Genomic DNA, 16,074 nt, shown 5'->3' on the forward strand with positions numbered 1-16,074 from the left:
CTAGCGCATTGCTTCAAGCTCAAACATCACTAAACTATGTATATTTACAATATATCATCCCTATCGCATATTCACACTGTTGGTCCTTAGCAATATTTACTGTGAGATTATTTAAAAGGATATAAAACAGTTTTATTCCGTATTTTACATATATCTTACACTTGCCGAAATACGGTGTAGCTACCCTATAGTGAAACTTACGTCCTTAACTCCTACTAATATACAAGAGGCCAAGGACCACGTAGTTCTCTTGGCATGGCATTAGTATTCAATTCATTGTTGTCAATTGTCTTGCATTTGGTAATTATAGTTTGTTTGTTTGAACACTGCAGCCTTATAGTTGACCAATGAAGAGGCCATTATATAGATACTTTTATAATTGAACTTTAATCCAGCATTTATTATAATTTCATTTAGGGCATATGCGGGTCAAAATAGCCTTAGAAATCGACAAGCCGTCAAACAATTTTGTTTTAATGCACAACGAGGGCTTGTCGTTGCTTCTTTACTCATTTCCCTCCCCTTTAGGTGCATGTAGCTATATAGGGCGTGATAATTAATATTGTGCCCGCTGCCAACATCTCATGATTGTACAAGAGGCCCAGATGACCTGTGTCACTCACCTGGTTATTTTAGAAATTACATTTTAAATCAAAAGTTACATAAAGTGCATATATTTGTGCATCTAGACCCATATTTTGTAAGTATATTACTAAATGGACCCATTTTGGCACTGCCCTTCGGGTCCTTAGGTTGTCGACCCCATTAAATTGAATCAGTCACCTAGGGATGTTATCTTTCTAACATGAGCGATTATATATGATTATATACATAGTCAGGAAAGTGGTATGAAATTCCTTTCCGATTAAAACACACAGTCTGAAATTTACTGAAAATATCGCTGTTGAGATCTTGTCGTGAGTGCTATTCATTTAATGTGATGACACAATCATCTGACGACATCCAGGTAACCTTTACGGTTAACAAATCAAATTACTGCCTTCAGAATCTTGAAGATAAATTTAATATGTGCGAACTAGCATGACTAATGTGCATAACTTGCGGACGCAGATCTGGTACAACCAACATCGCAACTGTAAACGATCTTTTACAGTGCAGCCCTTACGACTTTCTCAGCTAAAGTTCCAAATTTAACAATCAACCGATCCTCGATCAATTAGTAACCGATTACATTTCATCATTAGTCAAAACTCGATAACTGAAGAAAATCAATAATTGATCACCAACGAACGATCTGTTTTGAACGATTGCTACAAAGGTTATGGTGTATCACAGTATTTTAGGATTACAACCTAAAATTATTTTCTTGTACCATATATGATTATTGTTATTTCTATAGCTGTCGTCGTCCAAATGATGTCAATGTATTTGTACGTTATCATGGTGGACATTTTGAGTATCTGCATGTTCAAAATACGTTCATATTTACTACTTTTATAGAAAAGAAATTTTAGTCACAGACATTATTAGAGATCAAGGAACAACAGGTCAAAGGACACCTATTAGAGCTGACGCACTGCGTACGTTCCTCAAAGTATAGTAAGGCCGTATATACATTTGCAACGTTTAAAGACCGAGATTCAGTGTCTTTGGTTGTCTAGGCACACCACTGGCTATCTAATCTCTACAGCATTTATGTGACAGGTCAGCAGCCCAAACCTGGCTGGTATGAGGAGGGTAGAAGATCTGCACAGTAATATGTAACCTGATACCCCATCATGATATCTGTGAATTGAAAGTGTGTTTACATTACCTAGTTGTGAAAAACAAAACAAATACATAAGAAACAAAAACACTGCGCTGGTTAGTATTGATAAAAAAAGGATTAGCCCCTACTCTTACTATATGGACTTTCCCGAAGAGCGGCAAGAACTGTGAAAGTGCTAAAAAGTTTGTCGTTAACTTTTGTTTGTTTATATATATAATCCCTTGAAGAGCGGCAGAATGTAGCCGCGAAAGTACTAGGGAGACAGCAGATCTGTGTTTGGCTTCTTATTTTATTATTATTTACCGTCACATGGACATTTAAACTTTATTCTATATATATATATATAGTTGTCTTCCTTATACACATATATAGATATATTTCTTGTGATTTCAACTTCAAATTCAAAATTCCAGCAGAGAGATATTGTGAATTATATTCCAGTGATTAGTATTTCACATGTATGATTTCTTCTTAGTATAACCTGTCCATTCTGATCCCTAATTTCACTTGGTAAACGACATTCGTAATAAACATTTCGTAGGCTTCCATTCTTTTAATAATTTTGAGAATATAAAACAGATATATCCACCTCACCAACTGATCATGATTGTCTTTTTAGTTATTTGTTGTAGATGATTAATTGTTATGTATATATCATCTAATTTTCGTCTTGTAAATTGTGAGAGTGACGAAGTACAGAATTGGAATCAATTAGTTTTAAGGCCATATTGTTTTATCAGAAAAAACCCAAACAAGTCCAGCTCCAGTATCCTGGCTGGTATGTGTCAACGCTGGGGCAGAGTAAGGGAAGAGTTTAGGTCACTAGAGGTCAATTTAAACAGCTCTAGTGTGATTAAGACCCAGGGTTATCTGGAGGTTGATTTAGTAAATTTTAGATTAACAGGTTTTTAGGTGGCTTGAGAGTGGGAGACAATGATGTTTTGGTCAGCTTGTGTTTATATGTTAAGGTGTACATACATGTTATGGAGTCTCTGATTTGGTGACCATATAGTACGAAGTTTTGTATGTTTTGATGTTCTGATGTTCTGATTAGGACTTGTTGATGTGCGCACTCAGGTGAATGTGGATATGTACTAAATGTCTGTAAATAAACTGTAAATAGTGTATTAACACTTGTTTGTGTCTTGAACCCCGTCACAATATTTTGATGCAAATTTTCATATTTCATATATTGCCATTTACAAACCATGAATACCTGGTTTCGACAGATTATACTTTACATTCTTGCATGATATCTGCTGATTTGCACATTTAACTGATATTTCCCTTGACGACAATACAAGGAGTTAAATAATAATTAAAGATATATATCTCCTGTTATATTTCACTCACAACTTGTAGTAAACACGTATTATAATACAAATATTGTATATAAATTATACTATGCTATGCTCTAAGTGTGATACAATTATTCTGATGCAAATTTTATGGAATATTCGTAGTATGGAATTAAATAATGTAATGTGTGATACTGATTATATGTTAACCACATACAATAAATTTGCTATTTAAAACTTTATGTCACATATATTATAAATTTGCTATACATAACTTTATGTCACATACATTATATAAATTTGCTATATATAACTTTATGTATTTTATTTTCATTAATTCTTCAATTAAATCTTATCATTTGATAATATAAAGCAATGCATTTGTATGTACGAAGACAGGGGTATTTGTCCACAAACACATTCAGGACTTGTCCCTTCACTACACTGTAGACCACATACACGTGTGTGTTTCCCTTCAGTGTAAACTATACCTTAGGTAGCAGTGGTTGACGCCCTGCCTGGACAAAATTAATTGATACTGTCATTAGTCCAGATAACAACCAACATACACAAATTGCACTGATTCTCGTCCCAACGATTAGGAGGTATAGCTCATATTTCACCATTGTTACTAAAAATAGACATTTAAACTTAATTTTTCTTACCTTACGCACTCCCGTCGATATTGCGCAAGCTTTTGGTAATTACTTCCAGTCTGTTTATAAGGTTAATTCTAGGCCGGCAGCAATGTTCGACGCCGAACTTGATGACCCTAAGGACATTTTCGATCACGATGATCTAAACAGAAATATAAACTTCGACGAAGTTGAGTGCGCTATCCGAGGTTTGAAATTCAACAAAGCACCAGGAGTAGATCTCATTCAAAACGAGTATTTACGATATGGAGGACGGACTCTGATATTGTGTCTTCAAAAACTCTTCGCCAAATGTCTGGAGCATGAGCACGTGCCCAATGTATGGAAACGAGGTATAATTCTTCCCATATTCAAAGGCGTTAACAAATCTCGCGGTGATCCCGCAAGCTACAGGCCAATTACTCTTTTATGCTGTACATACAAACTTTTTGAATCGGTGATCAACAACAGAATTCATGACAGTCTAAAGACTTCACTTTTATCATTTCCAAACGACCAACAGAACGGTTTCCGCAAGTCTCTCAGTTGTACAACTGCCACATTTTCTCTCCAAGAAACAATTTTTCATAACATAGAGTTGGGAAGCAAAGTGTTTGTTGCATTCCTGGATATAAAAAAGGCTTTCGATACCGTCTGGCACACAGGCCTTTTTCGTAAACTCACTAATGTCGGCATCACAGGCCATCTACTTAACACCATTCGCGAGGCGTACAAGGGTATGTCGAGCGCCGTGACGTGGCAGGGTATGACGTCACATTGGTTTCCCGTTGAATCTGGAGTCCGACAAGGTGGTGTTTTATCTACTTTTCTTTATCAAACGTTTATTGATAACCTACTTGACTATCTAAGTAAAAGCAAACATGGCGCCGTTATCGATAGGGTCCCTTCTGGGAATCCAACTCTGGCAGATGGCATCACCCTCATCAGCACATCTCCGCGTTCGCTACAACACCTGTTGAACATTTGTCAGAAATATAGTATGAAGTGGAAGTTCGAGTCCCGTGATACAAAGTGCAAAGTTTTAATAATCGGAAACTACATTCCAAGGAATCCGAATGAAACATGGACACTAGGCCATCATACCCTTGATATCTCACACTCCCAAACTCACCTGGGTACAGTGTTTTCGTCCAAACTGTCTAACACTGAACGTATCACCAACGCTTGTGATAAAGGTAGAAGAACCTTACATTCTATTGTTGGTGTAGCCCCCTCCTTATCTGCAATAAGTCCTGTCGTTAAAACCAGTCTCTACAAGAAAGTCGTTTTACCGTCGATTCTGTATGGGTGTGAACATTGGACTAATCTCACTGTAACAGAAATCTCCAAGATTGCTTGTTTTCAACACTACGCTGTAAAACTCATACTGGGTTTACCACGTCGTACAAGGTCAGATATAGCCGAATCTATACTTGGTCTTTTAAGAATCCCAGCAGAAGTCGACCGGAGGAAACTACTGTTTCTACAAAAAATGATAGCTATGGACCAATCCTATCTGCCGAAGCAAATTTTTACCATACGTCTACATTTATATATTTCAGTGTTACCCAACACACCAGCAAACCATAAAGGATATTTCCCTGATATAGTTAAAGTACTCCGGAAATACAATCTTCTTTATTATTTGGAGACATATCTACGGTCTTACATATTTCCAACCAAGTCCCAATGGAAACGCATAGTGAAATCCACTATTAGGTCCTACGAAAACTCGGCTCTCAAAGAAAGCGAGTGGCAAATGATAATGACTTCTCCTTTTTCCAAAAGATTCATTGCTCATATGACCTATATAGCTTGTGGCATGCTGCGGAATCTCCGTCCGATATGCAAAACATTTATTATATATGTTCTGTGTTGGCTCTGCCTAGTGGCCGTGCCGATGAACAATGCCCACTCTGCACAATGTCTCATGACGTCGCAGTAATTCATCTGTGTGCTGATTGTATAGTCAATACTGCTCTAAAACAAAGCTTTATGGAAGATATTCTCATTACCTTCGGTCCAACTGTATTCCATTTCATTGAGAGAATGGATGCTACTGCCTTCACCCGCACCATATTAGGAGCCAATGCAGGAATTCCCTTCATTGACGATACAGACTATGAACAATTCCTCATGAAATCTGTTCGATTTGTCGCTCGTGTTACGCGATGTCTGTTGTAGTGTCTTGACTTAACCCAACGTAACTGTTTCGCGCGGACATGAAAATCCCTTTCAATGCCGCGCTTGCATCTCGATGTATATACATTTTTTTTCGCTTTTTCTTCTAATTCCTCTGTTCATTTACTTTTTTTATGTCGATTTCCTTGTATTTAAAATATCCAACCGGAGCAAATAAAGTATGATGATGATGATGATGATGATGAGTTCTCGGAGCTATAAATAGCCATAAATAGCCCCAGAGAACTAATAATGACATGTGCGTCATACGGTAAATCTTTGTGTATTTTACAACAAATACGAAACAATTTATATCAACTCTAGATGCCGCGGTGGCCGAGTGGTTAATGTGTGCCGACACTTTATCACTAGCCCTCCACCTCTGGGTTGCGAGTTCGAAACCCACTTTGGACAGTTGCCAGGTACTGACCGCAGACCGCTTCCCGCAACCTTCAAAACAAGGCACGTCCTTAAATTACCCTTGCTGTTAATAGGACGTTAAACAAAATAAACCAAATATATCAACTGATATTTATTACGCTTGTTGTCCCGGATTGAAGCGCCTGAGGAGTCTTACTGTGAGAGGAAACCGAAGAACCCGTTGAAAACAAACGTTGTCGGGCAGGTGGCCCCATACCTTTTTACGTCCGATCGGGTAACTGTGATAATCCTTAATATTCTTTCAAACTATAATCAACATACATAGCTGATAGGGCCTGAGATACTGTATGCTTTTATCTTAGGAAGAAAATCAGGTCAAAATGTACTTATTTTTACTTAGTCCGAATTTTCTGAACGCCAGGTCGATATCTTAAATATCGACCTGGCGTCCAGTAACGTTTTAACATAAAAAGTCGGCTCCCCAAATCGTCAAAATTAATCGGAATACTATTAACCTTAGTCTGTATGATTGCAAGAGTTATTGGTCCTGTGATTCTGCGAGTAGCCTTATACTTATTTGAAATCTCCACACTATATATGTTCTATGGCATTCATTGTTATTTAAATTCATTCGATTAAATGGTCTATTAATATTTACTTCAATAAAAATTACATATGTCTGCAAAATAGTATTTGAAAATAAATGTGTACCGTTAGATGAATAATTTTATAATAAACCTAACAAGCTGTGATATTTGTGCATTGGAAGCTTAAAGCGGTGCTTTTACCATTTAAACTGCATCTGACCACCGAATGTATAACCCTCTGAACCTGATTCATTTAATTGAAGATATTAACATACGATATACATTATACATGTAAATGTGTCTAAATTTATAGCAAACCGTTAGAGACGAACCTTCCAATGCCGATTATTTAGTTGCCACAAATCATTTGATTTAGATTCAGCCCCTATATAGACTGACATGTTAATGAAGGCAGGATTGTAAATCTGTCTCTACTTGATGTGTGTACGGACGCGCCTCAGTATCCTAGGTGTAAGTTGACTGATGTCAGGTCAAAACTTTACATCCATCACAGTGTGATTAACGGTTTTAATTGCCGTTACCGATTATAACAATAGGAGGGGACACAAATAAACGAAATATCATCAATATTGATACCCCAGTCATGATGCTACCATATTGGAAAATTAATTGTAAAAAGTGGAAAATTCTAAATAGAGAGACGAAATGAACGTGAAGCCTCCATGATGGAAGATTTGTTCACTCAGGGTCCTGAACTTAGTATTTTTCCAAATTATGGAATAAAAGCCAATTCGAAATCATTCCCAATCGTCAATAAATAAATAAGTAAATAAATAAATAAACACCAAATGTGGTGACTCCTCCCCGCGTATTGCGAGATCATTATACCTACCTTGCAACAGGTAGGAAAGTTCCTTAATACCATATGAAGTTTTCATCTATGTGGTTGAAAGGTATAGATTATATCTGATGGGCAGTTAAATGACAACAGATGACAATACGTCAACACTCTTTAAATCCGGGACGTGACAGTTGTACGGAATATTAAATAGATTGAGAAATAAGTATTAATATTTATGAGATATTTCACTTGGAAAAGAACCGAACAAACTGTGATCAACTGATAAAAAGGTTGAGATATTTACGGTTGTAATTGGAAAATCTGAAACGTCTTATGGACAACATGCCTTTAAAACAGCACACACTTTAATTCGACAAATTGTTTAAGGTGTGAATCATATAAGTGTCTTTTGAGCCAAATTCGTTTGTAATGTCTACCTTCGCTAGTCTATCACGTGTCTTAGTCTGGATTTTTATCACACATTTAGGTAAGTACAATGGATATGTTTTGGTGATATATATATATATATTTGTGCATTTCCTGCTTATGTCACATTAATGCAGGTCAATGAATTAAATAGATCTAGAATATAACGCTCTTCTGCTATTGAATGCTTTATATTTCCCTGCTTTGTTTTCCATTCCTTTATTCAAATTAAAGGTGTGGTTTTTTTTTTACATAAACCGCCAATTTATAATCTTCCATACTATTTATTGATGAATGTATCGGATATAAATAATCAACTAATCAATATATCAGTTTCTTTGGTCTAGAATGAAATATGCAGCATAATCTATCGGTAATATTTGAGAATATATTATAAATAATTTTGATGCGAACATATATACTCTATCTATATTCCGCATTATCAGAGACAGAACAAATATTTTAATGCCACGGAGATCAAAAAAAAAGTATCATAAATATAATATTGAAAAACAATACTCATGATTTATCTATGAGAACGATTAAAGTAAATGTTTTCACTGAAAAAAAAGTTCATTTATATTTTAATAAATTAAGTTCAATTAACCGAACAGAACTACAAATAAGGCCATAGATAGAGGTATTTGGGATATCATCATCAAAACTGACACGTTAAACTTTCGTGTTCATATATGTATGGTTTAAATTCGTGAATTAATTTTCAACAAATAAGAAGTAAAAATCAGCATGATAATACCTAACAATAATGATAAAAAGTGAATAGAAAAAGTGCATTGCATTGAAAATATTTAACAAGTTTCCACTTTCTATTTTCTAGGAAAATAATATATAATATAGCTATGTATGTATTTGCAGAGAGTATACAGGTTCTTACATTTAGGAAGATCGTTTACAATCTACACTAAACATTTCAAAATACCGAGTCAATACAGATACACTTGAATACCTTTTTATAACCACAACATGAACATGAAATGCTGTTTGTACAATCGTTAAAAAAGGATTACAGTGATAATTTGCTAATTCAGTTTCATACAAAAATCCTTTTTGTTTGTTTTTGGTGGTTGAGACAGGGTTACGCTATGAACAACCTAAGACCACAGGGTATGAGAACAGTTTGTCAAAACGATGAAGTTCATATACATTTAATGATAATCAGTTATCTATGCGAGTCAAATCTGGAGTTTACATAAGTTTAATGTCAACCAGTGAACTATGTGTGTTAAAACTGTAGTTCATATACATTAAAAGATAGTCAGTGAGCTATGTATGTCAAAACTGGAATTATATACATTTCATTATAATCAGTGAGCTATGTGTGTTAAATCTGGAGTTCATATATTTATTGCATTTTTGCAAGTGAAATATAGACATGTATCAAACTAATAAACCTTATATTTTCACTGCAGCGATTAGAAGTGAAAATATAAGATTTTGCAGTGAAAATATAAGTTTTGCAGTGAAATTATAAGTTTTCTGTTTTTCACCAATCCGAGCGAACCTTTGTATTCACCTCATTGAAACTTGCCGATGTTTCCAATCGAAGCGAATATAAATAAATTGGTTATTTTGCTATATTTCTGAAATATTCAGACTAGTTTTTGATAAAATGCTCACTTGACGTAAGCTATTCATGTACAGATTTTCCGATAACAACAGAAAACACGTTGATAAGGACCTTTCAAAATGGCGCCGTCAAGTTGACGTGGAGTAACGTCACAAAGAGATGATGTCATTACTGATTCCCGCTCTTTTTGACTACTAATTTTTCAATGTTTTACATTTTAGTTTTAAGTATATGAAATGCAATTAAAAGAAAATTGAATGGATCCCGTTTAATATAACATATGTTTCACTCGCATGACAGAATATTTCTATATTTTTCACTCGAGCTTCGCACTCGTGAAAATATCGAATATTCTGTCATACTCGTGAAATATATGTTATATTAAACGGAGAAACCATTCAAAATCCTCTATATATTTAATGAAAATCAGTGAGCTATGTGTGTCAAAACTGAAGTTGGTATACATGAAATGATAATCAGGAGGCTATGGATGTCCAAACTGGAATTCATATATAATGATAATCAGTGAGTTATATGTGTCAAAACTGGAGTTCATGTATATTTAATGATAATCAGTGAGCTGTATAGGTCAATACTGGAGTTGATATACATTAAATGATAATCAGTGAGGTATGTGTGTCAAAACTGCAGTTGATATATAATGATAACCAGTAAGCTATGTTTGACAAAACTGGAGCTCATATACATTTAATGATAATAAGTCAGCTATGTGTGTCAAAACTGGAGTTTAAGTAGATTTAATGATAATTCGTGAGTTATGTGTATGGTATTTGCGAGTCAAACCGGTGCAGTGTATTTACATTTAAACGTGCATCCTGTGTCATGTAGTGTTGTGATTAGTTTTTTGACGCAATGCTTGTTGATTCTTTTGTACTCTTTGGTCTTCGGTGTATAAATAGCAATTACCTTGCTCAATCCTAAAATAAAATAGAGCAATATGTTCTCAGAACAAATAGGGATGTGTAACCTTAAATTCTGATTTAACAATGCATACATCGATATCGGATGTGGTGTTGTCTTCAAAAGCTACTGATTAAATGACTATATATAGATACTCTCTCTAACATAAAATCAGCCCTCTTAACGACTCCTATATAATGTACTAGTCGCTTATTCAGAGCTTTACTGCAATACAAAAACAGAAAATAATGTACTTTGGTAAAGTAAATACCTACACAAACATATCATCAAATTATTTACTCCAAACGTGATATTCATTAAAAAAAATAGCATTTGCATCCAAAGTTCCCTGGTTGACATCAAGTTATTATGTATTTTATCAGTGGTCGGATCCTCCCAGTTTAACTTTTTCAATAGACGACGAACTTTCAGAGATACTGGTAATAGATGGGTAACAACTACCACAGAAAAACGTAAGTATTCCATCTCTTCGTTATACTAGATGATGCTTATTGCAGTCTGATTCTTCTGAATAATATTTCTGAATTATAATCGATTTTACATTGCACTTGATATCGTTTAAAACTGAATCAACATAATTATTGAATTGATTCTTTGAATATTTTTAAATGCGACATCCTAGCAAATACAACTTTTAAAAGTATGTTACATATGTTTTTTATTATCATTATTATTATCTTATTTAATACATTTATATTGATTTATTATCATTTTGGCTAAATTAGTTGAAGTGGGCTAATATTTTGTGTGTCTTTTTAACTCTTTTTTAATCCTTTTAACCTCAATGTGAACGTTGTTCTTTTAACGCAGCGTGTGAATTACGTGCTCACTCCAATAACAGACGTGTATTCCTTATGTACGTAAACGGGGAATGGCGTAAAAGGCCATGTGCATTAGGGACACTTTTCAATCAAAGAACGTGCGACTGTTCAGACCACGATCCCAAAGCAAACCTTCATGCACAACGTAAGAATGTTCATTTATTCTAATGGAATGTAACGATGAGTTATATAATAAATATATCATTATTTCATAGGAAATGTCACAGCTCAATTCATCTATTATCTTAACTTCTGTAGTTGACTCATTTTATATATTGTAGTATATCCACATGAACGATCCTCGAATTGTCCATTATCGAGATAAATTTACTGTTTTCGGTATTTTCCCTACACTTTAACAATGGAACTTTACTCGATACGTGTGTTTTCCTGTATATTACTATATATTACATGTTTGAATCATGCATTTTGTTATTTATGTATCTCTCGTTAAAATGATAGGATGTCGGGCACCACTATATGTACCGTTTCATGCCGAGCCTATCAAAGATCACGGTGGTACGAACATTGCTATGGACAACAATGGCAGAGTGGGTGTTTCACAAAATGTCGGGACTTTTGATGGTAGAGGAGCTCTAACAATCTGGATGTACTCTGGTATATATTTTGGTGAACATCTTGGAATTACTTTTAGTTTCCGAAGCAGAGGACCCGCGTCCAATACAGAGCAAGTGTTGGTTTCAAACTGTTATTACAATAGCGGTGGTAGTGTGGAAATCGTCATACAGCCCCTTCTCCAAAATGTCGTTTTCAGGGGAACTACAAGTCGCAACAATCAACTCTACACGGCGAATGTATCGATTCCATATAAGGTAGAACTTCCTATCATACATAACTGTATGTGATTATAAATGATTCTGTTCTAGTTGTAAATATATTCTCCTATATCGTAAACAATATTATATTTTATGCGTGGCAGTTTATTACTTTAATCAGACAAATGCGAAGGATTTAGCTCATATACTCGCATATTTGATATAAGTGTCTAATGACAGCGTTGCTGTATTGACTATTGACTCCCCGAAACATATAAGTTTATTTGCATAAATCATGTGAAATTTGATACATAAAATGTATCCAATAACAATTCGTATTACATTAGATATTTTAGTGAAGCAACAAATGCTAAGCAACGTTACAAATGATTTTTTCTAATGCGACAGTACCTCTTTACTTTTAATGCACTGTTAACATGGTAACAATGTTCTAGTTATACATGAATTTTGCGTATTTTAATGAATTGCTCCAGATGTATATATATATATATCTGAAGATATATCGCCTGAAGATGGCCAGCAAGGCCTGAAAACGTTAGCGAAAATGCCGTGTTGATTTCATTATTTCTACTATATATATATATAATAAAATAAAAAGTCAAACACAGATCTGCTTTCTCCCTAGTACTTTCGCGGCTATATCGTGCCGCTCTTCAGGGGAGAACATATTGGAGAGCGGCACGATATAGCCGCGAAAGTACTAGGGAGACAGCAGATCTGTGTTTGACTTTTATTTTATTATTATTTACCGTCACATGGACACCACATTAACATTATATTAACTGTAATTTACATGTTTTCTGCACTTAAGAGGGGTTGGGTATAAATTATCCCATTGATTGGTCGCAGCTTTATAAGTACCTTTAGGGCATGTTTAGGTATCCTACATTCTTTGATATGGATAGTGAACTATTCAAAATAAATCATTTGTATCGATTTTGTTTTTAGTCTGGGTCCTGGAACTCTGTAACGTATTCGTACGATGGTGTCGCGCTAACTGGAAACGTCAACAACCAGGTTAAGTCAAGTCCGTTGACAGGCAAGTACTTGTTTTACTTAATAGAACAGCTGAATAATATTTGTACCGTCATGTGCGTCGCATCTGCAAATCATGTTCATGATATAGCAACAGACGGTGATTGCAATTGCTTGCAATACCAGCAGCTTTGATAGGCATTTTGTCAAGTAAATGACGCTTTAGAATTTTTTACAATCATGGAGACCCAATCTACAGCATCGTAAATCTTGGAATGCGCGAGATATTATTTAAACAGGTGTGTGTTCTTAACTCAGCAGAAATTGAGTCGATGAGTACCTAACGAACAAATGCGAAAAGCATGTATTTCTACACAATTAACGTACCACAGCAGCTCTTATGTGAAAGGCAAAACAAATGTCAAATCCATTGTTTTTGGTTAACTAAGTAGTTGCCCATGAATATGGTAACCGGGCTATCATATTGAAAGGCAAGCTTATATATGTATCTAATTCTACGTAGTTTTTTATTTCATAACATGCTATACTTTTAACTTCCTCATATGACGTTCGTTTAAAAGATAATACATTTCTCTATACTTAGATGTATAATAAAGTGTACCAACGACACCAAATAAAAATATTGTTCTTTAAAAATCCCCCTTTGGCGCTTTTGGTAGGTTACCTCCCTCCATTCATATAATACCATACACATAGATGGACCGTTGCAAGACATTTGATCGGCAATTCATTATCTAGAAACGGGTTACCCTATCCATTAACATGATTATGGGGTTCCGTATCAATGATATATGAAATCAGGGACGTACATACAGGGATAGGAAAGTATCTCTATCTGTTAGTAACGACATAGCGAGATGACATCGAATTAACTACTTTACCTTATTGTGAACCACTTCTCTCCAAAAATTCTCGTCCAATTATTTCAATTTTTAAATCTATAAAAAGGTTAATAAATTCCACGTAATAACTAACAAATGTTATCGAAATAAATACTACCTTGTGAACCACTTTTCTCATAATATCTGCTTGTATAATAGTAGTGATTTAGTAGTAGTCACGCAGGCTATGTCAGCCTCCAAACAAGGTGAGTCTCTAATCCCTCTAAGTATGTCCCTAATGAAATATTACAAATTTCAAAAAGGTAATTATTTTTGATGTGCTTGTGAAATTTCTTTTGGTATTGAGTATCAAGGTACGTTATGTTTATGACATATTCCGTTAAAATGATAAAATAAACTTGTTCCCTATACAGGCAACATTGCAGTAAGTCCTGGAAGCTTACGGATAGGAATGTGTAATGGACGCGGGTACAATGGAGATATTGATGAAGTAAGTATTTAAAAATATGAAAGGTTTATGTCAATGTTATGGTGGTTACATTATCGAATTGAAATGAATGTGAAAGAGTTCGGCTTATGTTGGTGACATTTACGGAATTATCGCAAGATTATGAAGTTGTATTATCAACTTATGCAAAATTATGGTAGAAGAATATACTTCAAACCTAGCATGTCATTTTCAATTTACTTTAATATATAGAAACACAAATTCGTGTAAAACTTGTGCCTATTGAAACCGTCAATTCATTATGGCGCCAATCTGTTTCAATTTGGACAGGCACTAAAAATTGATCGCGCCAAAGTAGGCAAGTTTACGAGAAATCAATTCCTTATGAATAGATAGTGTAGAAACTATACAGCAATACTAGGGAAAGAAGTGACATATGTTATGGTATGAAATGATTAACTGGAAAATGCAGGCAATGAAATAGAAAAAAAAACTTCGCGTACATATACGAAAAAAACAATGAAAAATTTTGCTTTTCTTTTGTTTTAGTTCCGGTTATGTCAACCCATTTTAGCAACTCTTAATCAGAGTTAAACGCAGCTGACCAGAACATGTGAGGGAAGTCTTCAGTTATTAATATAAAAAATAATTGATTTGCTCAAACAATGTAAGTGGTGAACAATGAAACGTATCAAAATTTAATATTGTCAATATAATTTATATTAGTAATTAAAGTAGATACAAATGTGACGAGCTTTCTGTTATATCCATTGTAAAATGTTGCTCATTGCTTTTATTCATCATGCTTCACAAGACGTTGTAAAAGTTACTTCAACAGTTACCTGAATTGCTATAGTGTTTATAACGACATTAGTCCTCGCAGCAACGCAGCAAAATGCTGATGCATGCATTCTGATAAAATTCACATCCATATTTTGAGAAATGCTTTTACCTATATCAAAATTACAGAAAGAGTTGATTTTAGTTTAAGAACAAATTATATTGTATTATCGCCAAAATCTAGCAAAATTATGCAAATTAATTTGACCAAAAACTTGACATTCTTCTTCGCCATTTGTGGCAAAAGGTGTCGGAATTTTTTTTCCAAACAATTGCATTCAAAAAGTTTCAATTCAAGTTATAAACAAATTAAGGAAGGGTCTTTGGTCGGGCACTACATCCGGATAACTTTTGTTGTTGCGAAAGGACGACAAGGACGTATTGCATGTTCATTTGCAGACAACACAAGAATTATATATATAGATGTTGCTTAACATTTGTCCCTGTCTATATGTGTCTACAAGTTGTATTGTCTGATTTATATTCTAATTTTATTTATACCACGACACGTCATTAATGATTGACAGGGTGACCCAGTACATGGTACAGCCGTTTGACGGAGAACTAATGCCTTCTGAAGGGTACGCCTAAGATGCCATAACCTGCTAGATGGCATTTACCTTTCAGAGTCTTGAACGTTATAGTTGAAGATTAACCAATGAAATTATATCCGTATATGCCAGGAGTACAAAAAGATACAGTCGTTATGAATACGTTTGAACATACACTGCATAGCTATGCTTTATTATAAACAAAATGGA

At 34.6% G+C, this 16,074-nt stretch overlaps 1 protein-coding gene across 1 annotated transcript; it reads left to right on the top strand.

The window, feature by feature from the left end:
• Positions 1 to 7,875: 7,875 nt before the first annotated feature.
• LOC117333505 (shell matrix protein-like) lies at positions 7,876 to 15,221 on the top strand. The gene is made up of 7 exons (XM_033892825.1): positions 7,876 to 8,100; positions 10,932 to 11,021; positions 11,380 to 11,535; positions 11,853 to 12,223; positions 13,136 to 13,226; positions 14,439 to 14,515; positions 15,023 to 15,221. Exons 1-7 carry the CDS (start codon positions 8,043 to 8,045, stop codon positions 15,065 to 15,067), a joined length of 888 nt encoding a protein of 295 aa, XP_033748716.1. The 5' UTR covers positions 7,876 to 8,042; the 3' UTR covers positions 15,068 to 15,221.
• Positions 15,222 to 16,074: the final 853 nt, after the last annotated feature.

The sequence above is a fragment of the Pecten maximus genome, chromosome 8 (assembly GCF_902652985.1).
Source record: "Pecten maximus chromosome 8, xPecMax1.1, whole genome shotgun sequence".
In the NCBI taxonomy this organism is placed as follows: domain Eukaryota; kingdom Metazoa; phylum Mollusca; class Bivalvia; order Pectinida; family Pectinidae; genus Pecten; species Pecten maximus.

Coding starts and splice junctions, on each gene's coding strand:
- LOC117333505 (XM_033892825.1), top strand. CDS start 8,043: ATGTCTACCTTCGCTAGTCTATCACGTGTCTTAGTCTGGATTTTTATC. Junction 12,224..13,135: donor ATGTATCGATTCCATATAAG/GTAGAACTTCCT, acceptor TTTTGTTTTTAG/TCTGGGTCCTGGAACTCTGT. Junction 14,516..15,022: donor ACAATGGAGATATTGATGAA/GTAAGTATTTAA, acceptor CTTTTGTTTTAG/TTCCGGTTATGTCAACCCAT.